Here is a 21476-nt window from a genome sequence, read left to right on the forward strand (position 1 = left end):
ATTGGACTTGAAAACAGTGAATCATTCATTAGTCATTTCTTTGTCAATTACTGCAATGTACTTTATGTTGGTCTATTGGATAGGTTAAACTACAGGTTGAAAGAAGTAGAAAATTAGGCAGTTAGGGTGTGATTGGTAGTTGTAGGGCAGGATCATATTACCCCTGTCCTGAAAGACCTGCACTGCTTACCATTTAGCTATTTCGATTCTGTTCTTCAAGGATCTACTTCTGCCTCTTCGTCTGCCTGATGTGTTGGTGGGATGGGGGGGTATCCACTGTAGGATTTGTAACTCCCTCATCAATTATCTGCTAAGTGAAGGATGTGAGTGCTATGCAGGAGAAAGCGCTTGTGCCAGCAGTTAATGCATGCTAGGGAGTGAGGAAAGTGTTGGAAAATAAGATGAATCCCTTCAGCAACCACACTGAGCAGAATTATAGAAAGGTACAGAGAAGGGAAACCAAAATGATAAAGGGGATGGAACGAATTTCCCTATGAGGAAAGACTAAAAAGGTTAGGGCTCTTTCAGCCTGAAGAAGAGGACAGCTGAGGGGGGATATGATAGAGATCTATAAAAATAATGAGTGGAGTGCAAGGAGTAAGGTAATGTAAATCGGTTGTTACTCTTTCAAAGAACAATGGGGTAGATTTTCACATAAACCGCGCGAATTGGCGTACTTTTTGCTGGCGCATCAGGCGCCAGCAAAAGTACGCGGGATTTTAGTAGATACGCGCGTAGCCACGCGTATCCGCTAAAATCCTGGATCGGCGCGCGCAAGGCTATCGATTCTGTACAGCCGGCGCGTGCCTGAGCCGCGCAGCCTACCCCCGTTCCCTCCGAGGCCCGCTCCGAAATTGGAGCGGCCTCGGAGGGAACTTTCTTTTGCCCTCCCCTCACCTTCCCCTCCCTTTCCCTACCTAACCCCACCCCCCCGGCCCTTTCTAAACCCCCCCCCCCTTACCTTTGTCGGGGGATTTACGCCTCCCGGAGGGAGACGTAAATACCCGCGCGCCAGCGGGCCGCTAGCGCGCCGGGACGCGACCTGGGGACGGGTACGGAGGGTGGGGCCACGCCCCCGGACCGCCCCGGGCCGTAACCATGCCCCCCGGGCCCGCCCCCAAAACGCTGCCAACACGTCCCCCCAAAACGCCACGCCGACCGGGCCCGCCCCCGACACGCCCCCCTCGCCAAACCCCGGGACTTACACGAGTCCCGGGGTCTAGGCGCACCGGCGCGCAGGGCCCTGCTCGCCTAAATCCGCCCGGATTTAGGCAAGCAGGGCTCTGAAAATCCGCCCCAATGCATATTAAGCTCTAGAATATTAAGAATATTAATATGCATATTAAGCTCTAGAATTCATTGCCAAAATCTATTAGTGTAACTGCATTTTAAAAAGGTTTGGAAAAGTTTCTGGAGGAAATGTCCACAAACAATTATTAAGGTGGGCTCGGGGAAAGTCACTGTTTAACCCTGGGAGAAGCAGCATAGACTCTATATAGGGAGGAGGAATAGCCTAGTGGTTAAAGCAGTGGACTATGAACCAGGAGACCAAGGTTCAAATCCTGCTGTTGCTCCTTGTGACCTTGGGCAAGTCACTTTACCCTACATTGCCTCAGGTACAAATCCCTACAGTACCTGAATATAAACCAGTATGATATCTCAATTGAGATGAAAGTCAGTATATAAAAAAAATAATAAATAAATATACCCCTTGGCATCCTGCCAGGTACTTGTGACCTGGATTGGCCACTGTTAGAAACAGGATACGTGGCTTGATGAACCCAGTATGGCAAACCATATGTTCCTCTGGCTCAGGGTCACCTGTGTCCAGCTCTGCGACTCTGCCATCAATGTGATTTAGAAAGAAAATCACTTTTTAGACAAATCATATTCTTGTTATAGTCAAATTAATTCTATCCATTTCTGTATAGTGCTATCCTGGGCCTCTTTACATTTTTTGAATGACCCTCCAATAGGGATGTGAATCATTTTTTGACGATTTAAAATATCGTCCTATATATTTTAAATCGTCAAAAAATCGTTAGGGCGCCCAGGAGAGGAGGTGGTCAGGTTAGGAAAATGAATGCTCAATTTTATGAGCATCTGTTTTCCTAACCTGTGCACAGACTTGACATGCTTTTGCCTCTGCTGCTGCCTGCAAGTTTCATAGAAAATGGATGGAAAACCCCAATGTTGTAGTCCAAAATAGGATGCATTGTTGTTACCCCTATTGACTTTAGTGGAAATGGCAGAAATGACAAATTGTGTAATGAGATGAATAGGAAATGAAAAGATATAACAACATAAAACATTTTTTTCACGTTCACCTCTAATTTGCAGATCTTTGCAACACTCAAGCATCAGCAGACTTTGGATTGCCTATGTTTGTATATTTTAGGATGAAACCAACTAAGAGACTGAAAAAGTTATCAAACAATAATTTGACCTTTTTGTCAATACGGTTGCAAGGCATCACGTTTTGGGACTTCAGATAGGCACTGCAAAATTTGCCAAATTTCACTGTGAAAAAAACTGGAAAAGGAAAGCATCTACGCTGATTCTCCATTAGAGTTATTTATTTATTTTATTTAAGATATTTCTAGCCCACTCATCTAAAATTCTAGGCAGGTAATAATTTAAATTACCAATTCCTGAACAGTGCTGCAGCTGTTTGGTCACATCCACTACACACTTCAGTTCTGATCCATTCCTTCATACAGAATTTAGCATTTAGTTGCTCTTAGAAAAGGGGAGGATGCATTTTCTTCACAATGCCTATGGAAGAAGTAACACAAAGCTCAAAATGTTATTAAGAATAATGGGGATTCTACCTATCTCCTGTACAAAAACCAAGTATTATATAAGAACCTTTCTGATATGTTTTTTTCTTTTTTTTTTTTTTTCCACAGTATTTCACTTGTCCCACAAAGTTACAAGTGTGGTCCCTGAAAGTTGCCTGCTCATCGTACTTGGCCTTCTGCTAGGTGGAATAGTATGGGCAGCAGACCACATTGCATCTTTTACCCTAACACCGACTGTGTTTTTCTTCTACCTGCTGCCACCTATTGTATTAGATGCTGGATATTTCATGCCAAATAGGCTGTTTTTCGGAAATCTTGGCACCATCCTTCTCTATGCTGTAATTGGGACAGTATGGAATGCTGCCACAACAGGCTTGTCTCTCTATGGTGTCTATCAGACTGGAATAATGGGTAAGGAATAAAGAAGCAGACTACTTACACAGAACACCCGGAAAGCTTGATTATCAGAGTGCTGTTTACAAAACAATATTAAGTTTCAGGTTGATAATGGTGTGTTGCAGTACTAAGGTCTTTTCTATAGAAATACATAAAAGGTGTTATGAATGTTTATTCATTAACCAAACATCAATATGGAAGGAAGTGCAGAAAAAATCAGAGTCCAACTTGTTAACCAGAATTTTATTGATAAATACGGCAACTCCACTGTTTCAAATAGTGCTTTAAAATGGGTCCCCTGACACGGACCCTGTGTTTCGCTACAAGGCTGTGTCGGGAGGGACGAGGATACAAAGCTATCGTATCTGGAAAGTAAACAACAAAATTAACAAGAAAAAAGACCCAATAAAGATGGGACATGCCGATACAGTAATAAACAGAACATACCTTAGCCGCTATTAACATGAGAATACAGGGAGCGCAGGATATACCGATCAAAGGAGCCATTTAAAACTGTCAAAAGAACATGAAAAAAAATGAGATGAAAGGAAAACTCATTTTTCTTGTTATAAAATATCTAAATAAATAAAAATAAAAAATAAAAAAAATGTGCAATTTCAGATGATTGGTTAATCTTTAATTTGTCAATCTGATCATGTTTCAGGTCTAGGTTCCCAATATCTCTCACTAGAGAGAGAGAGAGAGAGAGAGAGAGAGAGAGAGAGAGAGAGAGAGAGAGAGGGAATCTATCTACAAGGCCCTTGTAGTAGTTAGCTATTTATGCTATTATAGGAGGCCCACCCAGTAACTCAAGGTGAGGTTTAGGTAGTAGTGTAGGGGTTAGGGACCACTTTTACATGCAGAGTGAGATGTACGAACAGAACAGTACACTCTTGTGAAGATTTGATGCCCTTTGGAGTGAGGAAACTCACATAACGATATTTGCACAATGTTCTCTCAACCTAGCTTGATGGACTCTCTACCTGGGTAACATCAGAAACAGCACTTTGTGAAGCCAGTCCACTTTTGCGGAATCCCGCCCCTGACTCCTCCCCAATCCCTCCCCTTTTAAAAATTTGCATCGCGCCATGTGTTATGGTGCTTATTGCATACATTAAGACATTATACGCATGCGAAAATGCCTTAACATATGCGTTAAGACCATAACGCATTTTGAAGAATGATGTGGTCACTCACTCAGGCTTTTTGCTTCAAAAGTACTTGAAAAAGATTTTATTATCATAGTCTCTCTTTTTCAAGTTATATGGCTACTCCAGTAGTTTTACTTAATGTCCTTTCTGCAGTGATTATGTCAAATTTGTTTGCATTATGATCACTATTGCTCAGCAATCCCACCATAATAACCCCTTGCACCACATTGTACATTTCACAGTGGACTAGTCTAAACTAGATGCCCCTCTTGTCAGTTGTAGCACCAACTGCTTCATGAAGCAGTCATTTATTGCATCTAGAAAAAGGGTAATTTCCAAAAGGATTTACACATGTAAATGTAACTACTATTGTAGCAATTTTCAAGTCATTTACCCATGTAAAGTGTGCTTGCACGTGTAAAACCCAATTTTAAGCATACAAATGCTTTTTAAAATCAGGCTCTCAACCTCTCTAGCATGTTTCAATGAAACATTGACCCAATCAATCCTGGATAATTGAAAGCTCTCATTATTATTGTGTTGCCACATTTATTTTCTGCCAGAATCCTGCAATCCTGGGCCCTGAATATGACCACTAGATGTCACCCTTAAGACCATGATATCATCTCTTCCTCCATATAATCCTCAGCTCTCAAGTGTGATTTATAGTGTATAATTTGCACCTGTATGTGGCAAAGTCCATGCATAAAGAAGTACCCATTCTGCAGAGTTTCTCTTTAAAAATTTACCTGCAAGTCCCATGTAAATTTTAAAAATTGACCCCATTATTTGTAACTCAATTGCAAGTTCTGAAGACAATTTTCAAATTCATTTACATGAATCAGCTGTCTGAAAAAATCCCTCCTTCAATATAGCTGAAAGTACACATGTACTTTTAGCTGCATTCAGAGGAGATATTCTTTGGGGTGTGTTTAGGTCAGGAGATTCCATTTTTAAATCTGTTATTTTCAATGAAAAAATACAAGCAGAAAAATAGGTGCAAATGTCTGCAGGTAGCTTGTACACGTGGCAGTTTTCAAAGCTAAAATACTTTCTCTTTGAAGTGTTGCAAAGTCAAAGGTAAAAAGTATCCTAGGACTTAGTCCTAATGTGTAAAATTTGAAAATTGTCCTCTCAATATATAATATAATTCAAATTCATCATACTCTTTATTAAAGAAATAACTTTAAGGTTAACTTGATGACTATCAAATATGCTGGACAGTCTGTACAGCCTAAAGAACGTTGTCATGAAGTTAGATAGTAAATTGAGCATTTAAATTTCAGATAGAAGTGTGGGATGTACTGGAGGAGGGGCCAGGACATATTCTGTCCTCCCTATGCATTTCCTATGCACAGCTTAATTGATAGTTTAACTCAATCCTTACTGGCAGACAGAGGAGGCTTCCTCTTCAACTCTAAACTTTGTTAACAGGTAAAACAATTAACAGAATCTTACAATGGATGAACTAAAGACAAGAGCTGCCAGAGCAGTCTGGGGCACTGAAATAATTATGCAGGGTTGACAATGTTAGCTGCTGATTCATATAGGCCTGACCAGTACCGACCAGAGATATAAGAAAGTCATGAAATAAGAAAACTCCTAGGCACCCCTGTTTTCAATCACAGTTAATCCTTCAGAGCCAGCTACACTGAATTTAACAGAAGCTGTGAATGTGCAGACTGACCACCAGTTGCTAGCATAATAGTAAATTTTGTAAATTATCATTCTGCATTTCAATACAATCCAGTATTTACATTTTTCTCACTTAGCAAGGGTCTGTTATACCTTAGGTAGACCAAAGTAACATCGCTCCCTGCCCAACCCACCCTGAGTTGAAAGTGCCCCTCTTACAGTGGTAGATATATATAGAGGCATGCTTCCCTGGTACAGTGTGTTCTCTCTCTCTCTCTCTCTCTCTCTCTCTCTCTCTCTCTCTCTCTCTCTCTCTCTCTGTGCCTTCAGAGGTCCTACTAGAGACATCCCAGGTATTGTCTTCAGGCAGGCTTGTAAAGCCAGGCTGTATTCCCTCCTGCAAGCCTGACCTGTGCTGTGCTTCCTTCCATGTGCTTCAGGGGATCATGCTCTTCCTCTTCCTGCAAAGCTCACAGAGCAAATATTAATTATTGACATGATCCTTCCTGTAAAAGCACTCCGAGCGGTTGTGTGGCCTGGATTCAGATCCTGCAAGGTGAAGGGGGGAATATGAGGGAGGAGGAATTCAGCACAAATTCTGCATTCCACAATAGCGTAGAATTCCCCCAGAACTAAGAAACAGACAAGCGGCTGTAGAAGCAGGCCACTGTGTAAACAGGACAAGTGCTAACTGTATCACCCACCCAAGTGATATACCTCCCTTCCACCTTTATTATCAACCCCTTACTATGCCTTTATTAGAACATACTGTAAGGGATAATTAACCCACAAATCCCAAGACAATAAGCTATGATGATGTTTATATAACCTTTGTTTTTCACGATTACTGTAAACCGTTCTGATGGCGAAACCGAATGACGGTATACAAACACCTTAAATAAATAAATAAGTGTGAATAAACAGGAAAGCACCTGTGGAGACAGGACAGATCAATCTGAAACAAACTATTTGAAAATTGTGTATTTTCAAAATCCATACATTGTCTTAGCTGTGCCAAAGCATATATAACAATTTATATATTCAGTTGCCACTCTGTTGAAATTACAATTTTAATTAGGATTTTTTTAACCAAGTAAAAATTATAATAGGAAAGGAGAAAGTATATCCATTTATTTATTTATTTTATTTATTTATACAATTTGATATACTGTTGTTTAGAGAGGTTCCATCACAACGGTTTACAGTGTCATAAAATAAACATAAAACAATACCCTAAAAGTCAAGAAAACTTAAAAGAACAATTCTTAACTATGAGTTAACATAAATGTTTTAGCAAATATTGCTGTTTTTCAGAGGGCTAAAACCTAAGCAAAACTTTTAAAAAAATTAATGCTATACTATTTTTTTAATGCGTTAACTAGAAAAGCCACATTGTCACACTTGCCTTGTTTTCAGATGTGCCACACAGGCTTGCAAAGCTGTATTTCATCCATAGATATCTACTTTTTACCATGTTGTAAAATATATATTTTTTTTATAATGGGGCAATTTTTGGTAAGCTACCTAATGGCAAAATACTCAGGTACTTTTGTACCCACCTTTCTTATACCAGCTGTTTCTGCAGATGCTGGAGTGGATAATATGCATATATTTGAACATTTAATATGCACATATACTCTCCCCCAACCTCATCACACTGCCAGAAGCACCCATTTTTTTCAGCTGCTAAATATAGTAGCAGTTAATTGTCAAAATGTTTGATCTGATTACTTATCTCCATTGTTAAGTGGCTAGATGATTTTGAAAATTGCCCTTAATATATTTTGAGTTGTCCTGGAGGGGTCTTTCAGGGGAAGTGACAGCCTGATTCAATTAATTTTTTATAACAATGAGTATCATACCTAATAAAGCAGATAGGAGGCAATATATTAAAAAAAATGGTAATGCTAAGAGCCCCTTGATAATAAATTAGCAGAATAATGATGGACTGAATTACAGTAGCCCAGCTTTCTTAGTAGCACTGCTCTTCGTGTATCAGAAAACTCATATTTATTTCTAACTTCAGCTATCATTGTTGATGTAGATCCTGGATCTGAGCTACAGATGGCAACCTCATCTCTGAGGCCAGTGGGAGCTTTGTGGTTTTTGTTCTTGTATCTTGGATAGGAGGATGATTGACCAAGAATAACTGCTTATCCCTGACACTGATAATTACTAGTATGTCTAGTATGTCTAGTACCTGGCCCATGGGAAGTCTCCATCTGCTCTGTGATTAGAAGAATGGATCTTGGCTCCTGGTAGTGAGATCATGTCACTTCCAAGTGGAAATGACATTGATGGGTCAACGTGATCTCATTATTTGGCTTCCATGGATAGCCCTCTGTCATGCTTGCTTCCAGTGGAGGAAGCTTCCCAGCTCCTTAAATGAAACACAAGGAAACACTTCCCTGCTCATTGCTCCCCCCTCATTCAGGCTGGGCACCCATGTGGCCTCAGACCCAAGTTGGAAACAGGGGCTCCGCAGTAGTTCTTTTACAGTTAAATTCCATAGGTGTTGGCCCTGAAATATGAAAACTGGAATAAAGTCAGCAGAGAAAGACATGTTGTTTGAATAAAAAATAAAACTTACAAGTATTAAATAGGTTTTATTAATCTAAATCAGTGTTTTCCAACCAGTATGCCTTCAGGCCTGTACAGGTGAGCCACAGAAATGTCATCACTGCCTGCTGCTCAGATCCAGCCCAGCACCTGGGCTCCGTTTTCAGCACATCACAGCAATAAGACATATCAGCAGTGACTCTTAAATGTGTAGGAATGCCCTTTTGAGAACCTATGTAATCATGCATACCTCTTCCTCCTAGCTACAGCATGAGCCATGAGGTGTGGTAAGTAAAGGGCAGCCTGCAAGGTTCCACTTGTTGGTAATGATTTTTAGCTACTTTTAGTGAGATTTTATTTTATTTGTATTGATTGATTTGATGTAATTTTATTCTAATCTCTTCTTATTCTTTTTATAGTATTAATGTGTAAACCGTAGAGATAGAGACATATTCCCTCTATAACGGTATAGAAAAGCTGTATAAATAAATAAATAAATAAACAAACAAACAAACAAACAAATAAATAAATAAATAAATACTCATCTTCCCCCTCCTGACCTTCCTCTGAGTCCTTCCTCTGAGTGTTGGGAGCAGCAGTAGTGGAAGACTTCTGGTAGCCACATGTGGCAACCAACATAACTAATCAAGGCAGCTGCCGAAATCACACCGACTTCTGCATTCTCCTGTGTATAAAAGTAATTGGCCTATTGTGATGAGTTCATGTAGGTCTCTGCCCTCTTCCTTCCTTTATTTAAAATTTGGAAGGGCTTCCCTAGCTCTTCTTTTGACCATGAGTCCTCTTCATGTCCAGATTGCTTACACTGTGGAGGCTGGTGTGTCACACAATATTTTTGTTAATGTAGGTGTGCCTTGGGCTTGAAAAGGTTGGGAAACACTGGTCTAAATCTGTATCAGTACAATTCTGAAGTCTAATAACTATTGGTCAGCTTACAATTGTATAATGAAGATAGGAGAGATTAGAAGGGGAACAAATAACAGAGTAAGATGTTTTGCTGTAAGCAAGGGTTTATCATTAGGTAACTTCTTAAAGCAGCAGTGCTAGGAACATTTCTTTAAGGTTATACAGTTGACAGATGAAACAAATCTATCATTAAGGTGGGCGCAGTGGAGACGTCGGGCAGCGTCGGTCGCAACAACCATGGAGCGATATAGAAGCATTGTGAGCAAGATTTCCTTTGGGTAAATCCATGCTGATTGTGTTCATTAAACCATATCTTTCTATATGCTCTGTGATTTTGATTTTGAAATAGAGAAAAAGGAATTCTCCGGACGAATTCCTTTTTCTCTGTTTCAATGTAAACCGATGTGATTTGTATTTCTTACAGGAACACCGGTATATAAAAAATAAATAAATAAATAAATCTTTAGAATAGTTTCCACTATTTTTCCTGGCACTGAAGCTCAAGTATACCATCAGAAAGAGAGAGGAAGGGATAAGGATATTCAAATTCCCAATAGGAGCCTACCTAGCCCTGCATCTGCAGGGATGGGTCTTTGCCCAGTACCTGCCCCTTAGGGACACTGACTCAACTGATAGAACTGAGAAAAGAGGTACATTTGGAGTTTTTATTTTTGTGAGAAGAAAAATTGGAAAATGTTGTTGTAAATTTGATTTAAAGTGTTTTTGGTTGCAGTAAATTTTTGTTGAACATCAAATCAGAGACAGGAGTACCCTAAAGCAAGGACATCCTGACTACTGTGGAGAAATTAAACCTATAGGAGCTGAGACTGTGTAATGGTTGCTACCCCTTGGACCATAAGGCCCTGGAAGTTAAATTCTCCTCCCTGTCAGATAGAACCCCAGGACCTGTAGTGCACTGAGTGGATCGAGAATGGAGAAAGAAGAGTTAGTAGACAAATGTTCCTAGGGATACTGTGTGCCTCTAAATTCTGGGAGGTCCCTGAAGAGGGAATTACATAAAAAATGCAGACCACATGAAGTAAAGACAAACAGGAAATTTGATCAATGAATAAGATAAAAAAAAGTCAAGAAACTGATAAATAGTTATAACACCTGGGATGGTTGTACACAGATAGTGGTACAAGAGGCCATTTCTCAAATACAGTTCAGATGGTAAACCTCCCTTTTAAGTCTACTATGTTATTTACAAGGATTCCCTGAATGGGGGGAAAGATTACCTTCAAGGCCCTTTGCTTTGCAACACTTAAGTCCCAGTTCAAAGTCTTTGTATACAGCATTGATGATCACAGCACTGATAAATGTTAAAGTCACTATGCACCGGAAGCTGTCTTGGTTTCCAACAATATCTTTACTAATATGTTGTGAAATGATGGAAACAATATTTACAGCTGTTTGTTTCACTTATCAATGTTACAAGTAATTTTAAATACATTTGTGACTTCCAAATCTTGTTTAAGATGGTAAAACTAATTACTTCAATCTTTAATCTGATGGTCCTCCCATCTTATTGGAACAGGGCAAGTTTAGTACTTCCCTCCCAATGTTGGCGCAGAATTAAAGGTGGAATCCAGTTATACACAGTCATTTATCTCTTACCTCTCCAAATAGTTTTTTTTTTCTGAAACCTTTGGTTTCCTCACAGTACCTGAATGGCACCAGTTATTTTCCTCTTTTCCCATTTGGTATCAGAGCGATACTACTGATACTCCTCTTCTCCCAATTTCCACTATGATTCAGAAGACCTAAACGGTCCATCCCAATTCCTTTCTCCTCTTTCTCCTCCTTTGGCTGGCTGAGTCATCCCTCCTCTGGATACTGATGATCCACAGGTTTCTTCCTAATGAAGAAAACCTCTTCCTTCAATGTTATATCAGCAGAGCAAATACCTTAACTGAGTCCCTAGTTAACGGGTAGTCCAACTCAAATAACTCAATTTTAAAACTACAGAATGGAGTGGGAGGATGGAAAGAGACTCCCATCCAAAAATAATGAGCTCCATGGAGGCATTAAACTTAAACAATAGGAAAATAAGAGTACAGCCAAGACATGCTGCCTCTGCAAAAGAAATCAGAGAATCTACACCCAAAGATGGTGATCTGGCATTGTTTACCAATTACTCTCTTCCACATGGGGAAGCCAAATACCCACAATACCACTATGTTTCCTCTCCACATAAATGGTACTTCCTGCATAGGTAGGTACCTAGGGATCTTACAGGATCTCTACATAGATATTTTATAGAAAATACAAATGTGAAAAAGATTGGGGGTTTTTTTGGTGGCTACAATACTTTTCAAACAATTCTATTTCATTGCTACTTTTTCCTAAATAAAGAATAGATAGACTGAAAATGTGTAATTGATGATGTAAGATTTATATAATTGTAACTCCTGGGTTGATAGACTTTGATAAAGGCCCCAGAAACTAACCTCAAACACAGACTCTTACAGTTATAGCTTCCCAAGTTCTTAATTTATCTGTGTCCATGATTCAATGAGTGGGGGAAATAATTCTTTTCTAGGCCTTGTGCATTGCATGTAGTAAATCCCCATTTTAAAGTTAATTGTACAATGTATTAATGATCAGAGCAGCAATAATCATGCTGGAATCATTTGATGATTTCCAACATAACTTTTACTGATTGTGAAACTGATAAAATTTCTTTAACAGCTGATATCACAAATTCAAATCTTTAAGAATATTTGTGAGCTTTCTAATAAATTTATATAGATGGTTCAAATAATTTCCAATTTATAAATACAATTTCTCTTCCTCTCCAATCAATTATGGGAAAGTTTGTAAATTCCCACCCAATTGATAGGGGTAGTTATAATTGTCCAATTTAGTCAAAGTTCATACAGAAAAATCCTCATCTCTCCTACCTCTCCTGAAGTTCTTCTTCCATCTGTTTACTCAAAGCACTTGATAAGCACCTTTTCCTCTCTGATCTCCTTGAGATGATAATGAACCCAGTGATGAGGCCAAACAGACTCCTCTCACTTTCACGCCTTTACCTAGGAATGGATGAAAACCCATTCCTCTTCAGAACTCCTTCCATTTCACCTGCGTTCTCAGACTGAGACATACCACACCTTCATTTAACATACTCTGAGCCTCTTGTTGAGTACTCAGGTATATTAAAACACAATTTATTTTTTAAATCACATTTATCCCAGAGTGTACATAATCTGAATGTATATCTGAGACAATGGAGGTTGAAGGGACTTGCCTAAGAACATAAGGAACAGTAGTGGGATTTCAACTCTAGCTTCCTTGGTTCATAGCCTGTACTCCTCTATTCAGATGAGGAGTGGAAAAACTATATCAGGACAGATTCAGGGCTCCGGACATGGTCTGCACTGTTTCAGACACAGTCCTCCAAAAGGTTGAAAGCTCTCTGTCTCCTTTTCCGGGTTTCAATCCAGAGACCTTTCTCCTGAAAAACAAACAAAAGCAAGGAACAGCCATGGACATGCTGTCCCTGGAAGGGCAACCTAAAATTCCACACTCTAAGGGTCTATATACTCTAGGAGTTGAATTTTAAAAGCCTGACACACGATTTAATTAGAGGATGCACAAAGAAGTTGGGCTTGTGCACGCCAAGCAGATTTTAAAAGCCGCCAAGATACATGCGTATCTCCCTCAGCACGTACATCTCGACAGTTTTCAAAAAGGGGTGGGGGCATGGGTATGGTTTGGGTGAGGCATGGGCACTTCAGATCGTGATCCTAAAATGTGCACGTAAATTCTGATGTAATCCAGCGCGTCAAGACCCCCTGTCGTGCAGTTTTACTTCTGCTATGGATGACGTGTAAGTTAAAATTTAAAGAAAACTAAGCAGATCTGCAGGCTTTTAAGGGTCGGGGTTAACTGGGAGAGTGAAAGCTATCAAATCGGGGGGTGGGGGTGGGGGGTGTTGGAGGACATATCACTTAACTGGGCAAACTGGAAAAACCAGGAATGGGGTCGGCACGCACCCCTTTTAAAATCCCACGATTTACGCAATAGAAGTGGGATTTGCGCACATATGCGTGCATTCACTTAAAATTTGGTGCACATGTGCATGCAGCCTGGCTATTTTATAACATGCTTGCATATCCCGTATGTTAGAAAATGGCCTGCTTAGCTGAGCGCAAGCTGACATATGTGCGCAAATGTGTACATGCATGCCGGTTTGAAACATACCATTCCTGAGCACACCATTCTAGGCTCCCAGATGGGGGAGCTACACATACCCACATTAACTATTTTTCTATTTCTCCCGTGACAATGGAATATTCCTTATAGTTACTGATAGAGATCAGTAGACAGGATGTCTATATAATTTTCTTTTGATGGAGTTAATTTAGGATCTTTTCTAGAAATGTTAATGTTTACCATGAAGAAAGCAAAATATTAATTTCAGTGATGTTTACAAGCATTTTTTTTTTTTTACATTTTCCCCAGGACATTTGAATATTAGTTTGCTGGACTTCCTCCTATTTGGAAGTTTGATAGCTGCAGTGGATCCTGTGGCTGTTCTCGCTGTGTTTGAAGAAGTCCATGTCAATGATGTTCTATTTATCATTGTTTTTGGGGAATCTCTGCTGAATGATGCTGTCACTGTGGTAAGCTAGTTCAAAGCCATCAAAGGTCTGCATGTATTTGACAGAGATGGGAAAATCACAAAACATAATGGGAGCTGGCTTGTGACTATGATTCAAGTGTAATGCAACCTGTAGAGAATTTTTAGTGCTTGAACATTTGTATGCTCTTTTCTACAAAATTCAAAGTCAGGGTACTGCAATGGCACTATGTCACTGTTTCACAGCTCATCTTGCTTGATACTCTTTCAGAATAGAAAATCTGAAGCAAATTATCCTTGACACCTAACTGAAATTGGGTGAGCCTTAATAAACATGAGCCCAACACCTTGGCTGTAGTTTAGCATGTCATCCTTATAGACAATGAGCCACAAGTGAGCTAAGCCAGGGTCACTTTACCCTCACCTCTGCTTGTCTGGGGATGGACATATGAAATCGAAGAGGCAATGGAGTCCAGGCCTTACCCAGCAATAGGAGTATCAGCACTTATTATATCTAGATATAGCCCAGCCTTCTAAATGCCCAAAAAGAGGAACATGGAGAAGCTTTGGTGGCAGGGATGAGGCAAGGTGAAAGAAATGAGGAAGAAGAGAGAGAATGGCGAGTTGGAGAGGGAGAGGAGGGGCAGGAGAAAGGATGAAGAAGATAAGAAAGTAGTTAGGAGAGGGTGAAGAATAGGAAAAGTGAGAAGGAGGGAGAGGATAGGGATTAAAAACAGTAGAGGAAGGAAAAAAGTAAAGAAATGGCAGGAGAGAAACCAGGTAGGAAGCGGTGAGAGAAGGAAGTACATGAATGGTAAAGAGAGGAAAGGAAGAAAAATGAATGATCAAAACAAGGGAAAACAGCAGGGGGAGGAAGGAGAGGGAAGTGGAATAGGTTAGTAAAGGTACCAGGCTGAATTTGGAACAATGGGAAAGAGGAAAAAAGGCAGAAGATCGAGGCAGATACAGAAATGGTGAAAAAGAAAAGCGATACAAAAGGAAGCTAAAGAAATGGGAGGAAGACAGGAAAATGAAAACTTTGAAAAGAAAAGAAAGAACAAGGAGAAAGATACAAAACTAACAGAGAAGACTAAGAAAAGAAGCAGAAACAGAAGATAAATCAAGAGAGGTTGGAAAATGTCATTTTAATTTTGAAAAAGACCAAGCAACAGACACTTAGAGCCAAATCAATCTGAGAAAAAAAGAGAATATGATAGAAATAGAGTATGATGGCAGACAAAGAACACAAAGTCTATTTATTCTTTCCATTTTCCCTTACTGTTGTAACGCTACAGACCTTCAGTTATCTCCAGCTTTACTCTCACTTATCTGCAATCAGGGATCTTTTGTGCTTATCTCATGCCTTTCTGAATTCTGGAACAGTTTTATCTATACCAAATCTGTAGGAAGGCTGCTTCCTGCATCTACCATCCTTTACATGAAGACATATTTATATCCCATATGTTATTCCTTAATTTACCCCACTTCACCTTCATAGATCCAAGGGTGCGACCAGTGTTCTTTCGCCAAAATATCAATATAGGAGGATTCCCCCAATAACCAGTCTCTGATAATAATACCATCTGTGTTGTAGTGACTCTCTGTCCCTCCCCAGATACCGGACCCACCCCATCCAAACACACATGTGTCTTTCTACAATACCCAAGCGTAAACCCCAAACACACGTGTCTTTCTACAATACCCCTGCGTAAACCCCTCCCAGTGCATTTTCACCTCTCCAACTGACACAAAACCCTAGTGCCCATTATGATATCTCCACTCACACAACTATTGGGCCTAACTACAATAGCCATTACCCTTTTCAATTCCCAATCCATTCAAAAAAAGGGCCACGTACTATATGACCTGTTCACTGAAGCTAATCCCGACATATGTGCAGTCACGGAATCATGGCTGAAAAACACAGACCATGTTTTCATAGACCAGCTCCCAACAAAGACCTATGACATCCTCTCCATAACAAGGCCAAAGAAGAGAGGTGGAGGACTACTCCTCGCGGCCAAGAAAAGCCTCAGCCTCAAACTGCAACCTCTACACGCCCCCCCCAAATTAGAAATAGCACTGCTTAAATCCAACTCAATACAGATCTGCCTTGTCTATGCCCCCCCAGGCCTAATTGAGCACGACCCTTCCCCTATCATTGAATACTTCACTGACAACATCAAAACCGACCTCCCTACTATTATATCAGGAGACTTCAATCTCCACGTAGACGCCTGCTCTGCCACCTCAGCCTGTGAGATTTTGCTGGACACCCTCAAGGCTCTAGGTTTTATCCAGGTCATCAATGAACCCACACACAAAGCAGGTCACACCCTTGACCTCATTTTTATAAATTCACATATAACAATACACGATCCGCCTGTAATCACCCCTGTTCCATAGTCAGACCACTTCCTCATCAATGCTAGCTTCACGACCAGCACCCCACATCCCTCCCCTCAAAATCACAGTAAGACCATATCTTTCCGTAAACCTTGCTCCACAGAGGATATCACCTTAGCCTTTGAAGAAATAACCAACAGGCTCGACCTTACAGACCCAGACACAGCACTTCATTCCTGGAACAATCTCACCACGACCTTTGCCAATGAACTCTGCCCCATCATCCACAAGGAAATTCCCCTCACTCAATTTGAGAAAAGAAAACCATGGTACTCTACTGAATTAAAGAAGATAAAACAGGACCTACGATCCAAAGAACGTGCTTGGCGCAAACAACCATCCACCACACTCAGAGCCACATACATCAATACCCTACATACCTACCATCAAGCGATTAATCAAGCCAAACGTGACTACTACGCCAAAAAAATCCATGCCTATCAATTCAACGCAAACGCACTGTTTGCTTTTGTGATAGACCTCACAAACCCCGCCACCACCACACTCAAAGAGGATAATATTCAAGAACAAAATTGACAACATTCTTACTCACTTTCCTACTAAGCCCACCCCCTCCGTGCATCCATGCAATGATAACAAGAACAAACTCAGAAACTTTGACCCCACGACTAATACGGAAATTGAAGCTATTCTAAAGAAGATGAAACCAGCATCCCATATCCTAGACACCATCCCATCAAAAACCCTCCTCTCCATCCCATCCACCATCTCAAAGCCCATTGCCGAACTCATTAACTGCTCTATCACTCATGGTAGCATCCCAGACACACTCAAACTTGCTGTAGTAAGGCCCCTCCTTAAAAAACCAAATCTTGACCCCTCTGAACCTGCTAATTACAGACCCGTTTCAAACCTGACTTTCATTTCTAAAATTCTTGAAAGGGTGATTAACAAACTACTCTCCGACTTCCTAGAAGACTACAATATCCTCCACCCCTCTCAGTTTGGTTTCCGTAAAACCCGAAACACAGAAACCCTATTACTATCAATGACAGATACTATTCTCAAGGGTATGGACCACGGAAAATCCTACCTGCTCGCCCTCCTAGACATCTCTGCAGCTTTCGACACTGTTAACCACCAAATATTAATGACCTGTCTGGAGGAAATAGGCATTGCTGACACCGCCCTTTCCTGGTTCTCCTCATATCTTAACAACAGAGAATACATAGTAAAAACTGACAGACACCAATCCTCACACGTCCCAATCACACAAGGTGTTCCTCAAGGTTCCTCCTTATCGTCCACCCTGTTCAACATTTACCTCCTACCACTTTGCCGCTTACTGTCCGACCTAGGCCTGAAATTTTTCCTATATGCAGACGATGTGCAGATTCTCATACCGATCCAAAAATCGATTGATGAATCCATGCACTTCTGGGAATCCTGCCTCACATCTATTACATCCATGCTGTCCAACCTCCATTTAGCTCTAAACACATCAAAAACGGAACTACTCATCATCTCCAGCCATCCGGACCGCACCCCACACCACACACCCGAGTACACAACCACTACATAACACCAACCACGTGCAGTAAGAGACCTGGGTGTCCTCATAGATCATCAACTAAACTTCAAACCATACTTCAAATCCCTCCTAAAGGGAGGTTTCTACAAATTAAATGTCCTCAGGAAACTCAAACCATTACTTCACACTCAAGACTTCCGAACCGTAGTGCAGACCACCATGCTTGTGAAACTGGACTAGTGTAACTCCCTCCTGCTCGGCCTTCCTGCCTCCACCATCAGGCCGCTCCAGATCCTTCAAAACTCGATGGCCAGAGTCATAACAAATACTCGCAAAATGGAACACATCACCCCTATATTAAAGGATCTGCACTGGCTCCCCATCTCCTTCCGCACACAATACAAAACCCTTACTATTCTTCACTGTTCATTACACAAATTCAATCACACCTGGCTTGAAGATATGCCTCGCTTCCGTACTACCAACCGCCCCATAAGAAATGCTCATGTAGGTACCCTACACACCCCTTCTCTTAAGTCAGCGCACCTGTCCCTCACTAGAGAAAGGGCCTTTTCTATAGCTGGTACCTCCCTGTGGAATTCTCTCCCCGCCTCCCTCCGTATAGAGCCGTCCCTTGCGAAATTCAAAAAAGGAGTCAAAACATGGCTCTTCAAGCAGGCCTACCCGGACACAAATATAATGTAGTCTTACCACCTGGTCAGATCTCCGCCTTGACCTTTCCTCTTACCATCCCCTTTTCCTCCCTCTCCATCCCCCCCGAATTTTGCATATTTGAACTCCCTCTGCATAAGAAATCCATTGATAAAGATAATGATGTATAGAATGTATAAAGTTCCTTTTCTGCCCTTTCTACCTTTTCTGCTTTCAAACCCGACAGATACTTCCTCATATTATGTACATAGTTTCTCCTTACTTTGACTACTATATGGCATTTTGTTTATTGTATTTTCCTCCTTTCAGTTCAATGTAAGCCGGCATGATGTGCCTTACGAATGTCGGCAAAGAAAAGCAAATAAATAAATAAATAAATAAATATGTTGCCCTCTTTTTCTTGAACTTTCTTTTCACCAAAAAATACTTGCCTACTGTGCATTATTCATATATTTAAGCTATTTAATGTTTCCATAATACCTTTCCTTTCCCATGTCTTCTCTTTAGGATCTTATACGAAACTGGGTGGGTGCCGGACAGCTGAAATTTGCTACAGGATACAGAGTTCATGAAGGTTTATTAGGTCCAGTGCTGGTGCAATGTATTGTGCAAACCATGCATTTGCATGGGTCAGCAGCTCAGTTGGGGGCGGCATTGTAGAGTGAACTGGGTTAACCTGTGGTCAGTGTTCCTGCCAAAATGTGCAAGTGCAGGGCTATGTATGCCATACAGAATCCCACATACAACCCAAGCCAGTATGAGGAGTGGTGGACATGATTTTTTCTATCCATACTGCATAGTGGTGCACAGGTACCACCATTTAAGAAAAGAGGTGTGCCGTGCACCACCAATCTTGGCAGAGTTCAGCCCAAGAATTCCTAAGGGCTTCCCCAAGGCCTTCTCCAGCCTAACCCAAGGCATCCTCAGAGCTTTCAGGGGCCTAAACCGAGGTCTCACTGGGCCTGACCCAAGGCCTTCTCAGAGTCTCCCTGAGGCTTCCCTGGGCCCGACATCAAACTAGCGCTGATCTCAAGACTGGCTGGTACCATTTTTTTGTATGGCCATATGTTTTTATGTCTGTTCATCAAAATGGTGCTGGCTGGCCTTGAAACTGGTGCAATTAAGATGTCACTATGACACCAGTCTCATGGTTGACCGGCACCATTTTAAGGAATGTTGGATGGACAGGAGGTGAATGGGCATCCCTCTTGCTCCTTTATCTAACCAGGACCCCGACAGAAGCAGTAAATGGGTGCCATGATGTTTCCCGGCTCTGGCACCCATTTTTGGGGTGGAGAAACCATTTCTGTGGATTTTTTTGTTTTTGTTAGTAGATTTTATGGTGCACCACTAACTTTGACAATCACCTTACACCGCTGTGGCTGCTGACTGATGAAGCTCATCTGCTGGCACTTGTGAGCAACTTCAAAAGTCATAGCCTGGCACTTCCTGCTGGTGATCTTGTCATGTAGGAGAGATGTGCCTCAGGAAATTCCAAATCACAGGTTTTGAAGTTAAATTCATTGCCAGCAGTTGGCAATCACAGGACAAGCTCCACTGCTCAAATAGTTGATGTATAGCAGAGCAGGAGGTGAGAGAGGGGAGAAGGAGGTAGGCAGGGAGAATGGATGCTGGTGTAGGGGGATAGGTGCAAGAGGCAGGAGAATTTTCATCTGTATACACACTGTTTTGCCCTTGCTTGTTCACCTGCATAAGTACTGAAGGCGCAAAGTACGTGGACTCTTATAGTGCACATTGGGCCGGATTTTAAAACATACATGCATGGCCTACATGTATACGCCGAGCCCTATCCGAGCCCTGCTGCCTCCCCCTGTTCCCTCCCAGGCTGCTCCGAAATTGTCCTGGGGCTTTACGCGTGCCGCCGGGCCTTTTGAAAATAGGCCCTATGCGCGTAACCTTTTGAAAATCTGGCCCATAGTTCGCAGCTAATGATTTTTAGAGGGAAACAAAATTTACACTACATATTCATGTTAAAATGCATCTCATAGGAACTGATTTAATAAGGTGCGCTCAGTAGAGCACACAGTTTTGTCTGCAGTTATGTGCACAACCCTTACTCCCAATGCAGCAAGAAATAAGGTGCACAAAAAATGTGCATATAAACCCCCCAAATTCAGAAAGCTGTGCTCGCTTAACTCATGTTTTCTTACTGGTCAATATTTAGTAAGCTGGATAGTGGACAAGTTATCTGGTTAAAGTTAGCAGATAATTTGTACTGTATATTCAGTGGGATAAACGTCCCGCTGAATATACTTGCCTAAAGTTATCTGACTACAGGTTTGAATATGTTTGAATACAGCCAGTTAGATGTGTTACGTTTACCACCAGAGGATGCTCCCATGAGTGGTCACACTCACCTGAACGCCGTCAGACAGACATTGCCACTCTTCGCAGCACGGAAACACCACTACTCCAGCCCTGCTCCTAGGTGTGCGTGTAAGGTGCTCGCCAAGTTATGAAGGCCCTGAAATAGGAATCCAAGCTTTTGCCACCTCCTGATGATGTCACAAGGCCAGGTATTTAAACCCTGGCTGTGCAACTAGGAATTGCTTCAGCAAAAGTTTGTATAGCTTGTTTCAGACTGTCTTTAGCATTGCTCCAGTCTTCAGTCTTGCTCAACATCCATCTTCAGCTTCAGCTTGCCTGGCCCCTCAACCTTGTCTAGTCTCCAATCTTAGCCAGTTGTTCGGTTCTGACCATAGTCCAAGCCTTCCAAACTTTGTTATAGCCTGGCCTGTGCAAAGATTTGTTCATCCACCGTTGACACAGACCTTAGGATTCTGCCCACAGGATTGTGTCAATTGTGCCATGGCAAGTGGAGCTCATGCTCACAT

General features: G+C 41.3%; 1 protein-coding gene across 1 annotated transcript in view; it reads left to right on the forward strand.

Moving 5' to 3' along the window:
• The window catches only part of SLC9A3 (solute carrier family 9 member A3), a 379410-nt gene that overhangs the window by 148820 nt on the left and 209114 nt on the right, over positions 1 to 21476 (forward strand). The window contains exons 2-3 of the mRNA XM_029589922.1: positions 2910 to 3212; positions 13934 to 14094. Of these exons, the coding sequence (XP_029445782.1) occupies positions 2910 to 3212; positions 13934 to 14094 (464 nt within the window). The remainder of the gene's footprint in view (positions 1 to 2909; positions 3213 to 13933; positions 14095 to 21476) is intronic.

Source organism: Rhinatrema bivittatum, chromosome 2 (assembly GCF_901001135.1).
Source record: "Rhinatrema bivittatum chromosome 2, aRhiBiv1.1, whole genome shotgun sequence".
Lineage (NCBI taxonomy): Eukaryota > Metazoa > Chordata > Amphibia > Gymnophiona > Rhinatrematidae > Rhinatrema > Rhinatrema bivittatum.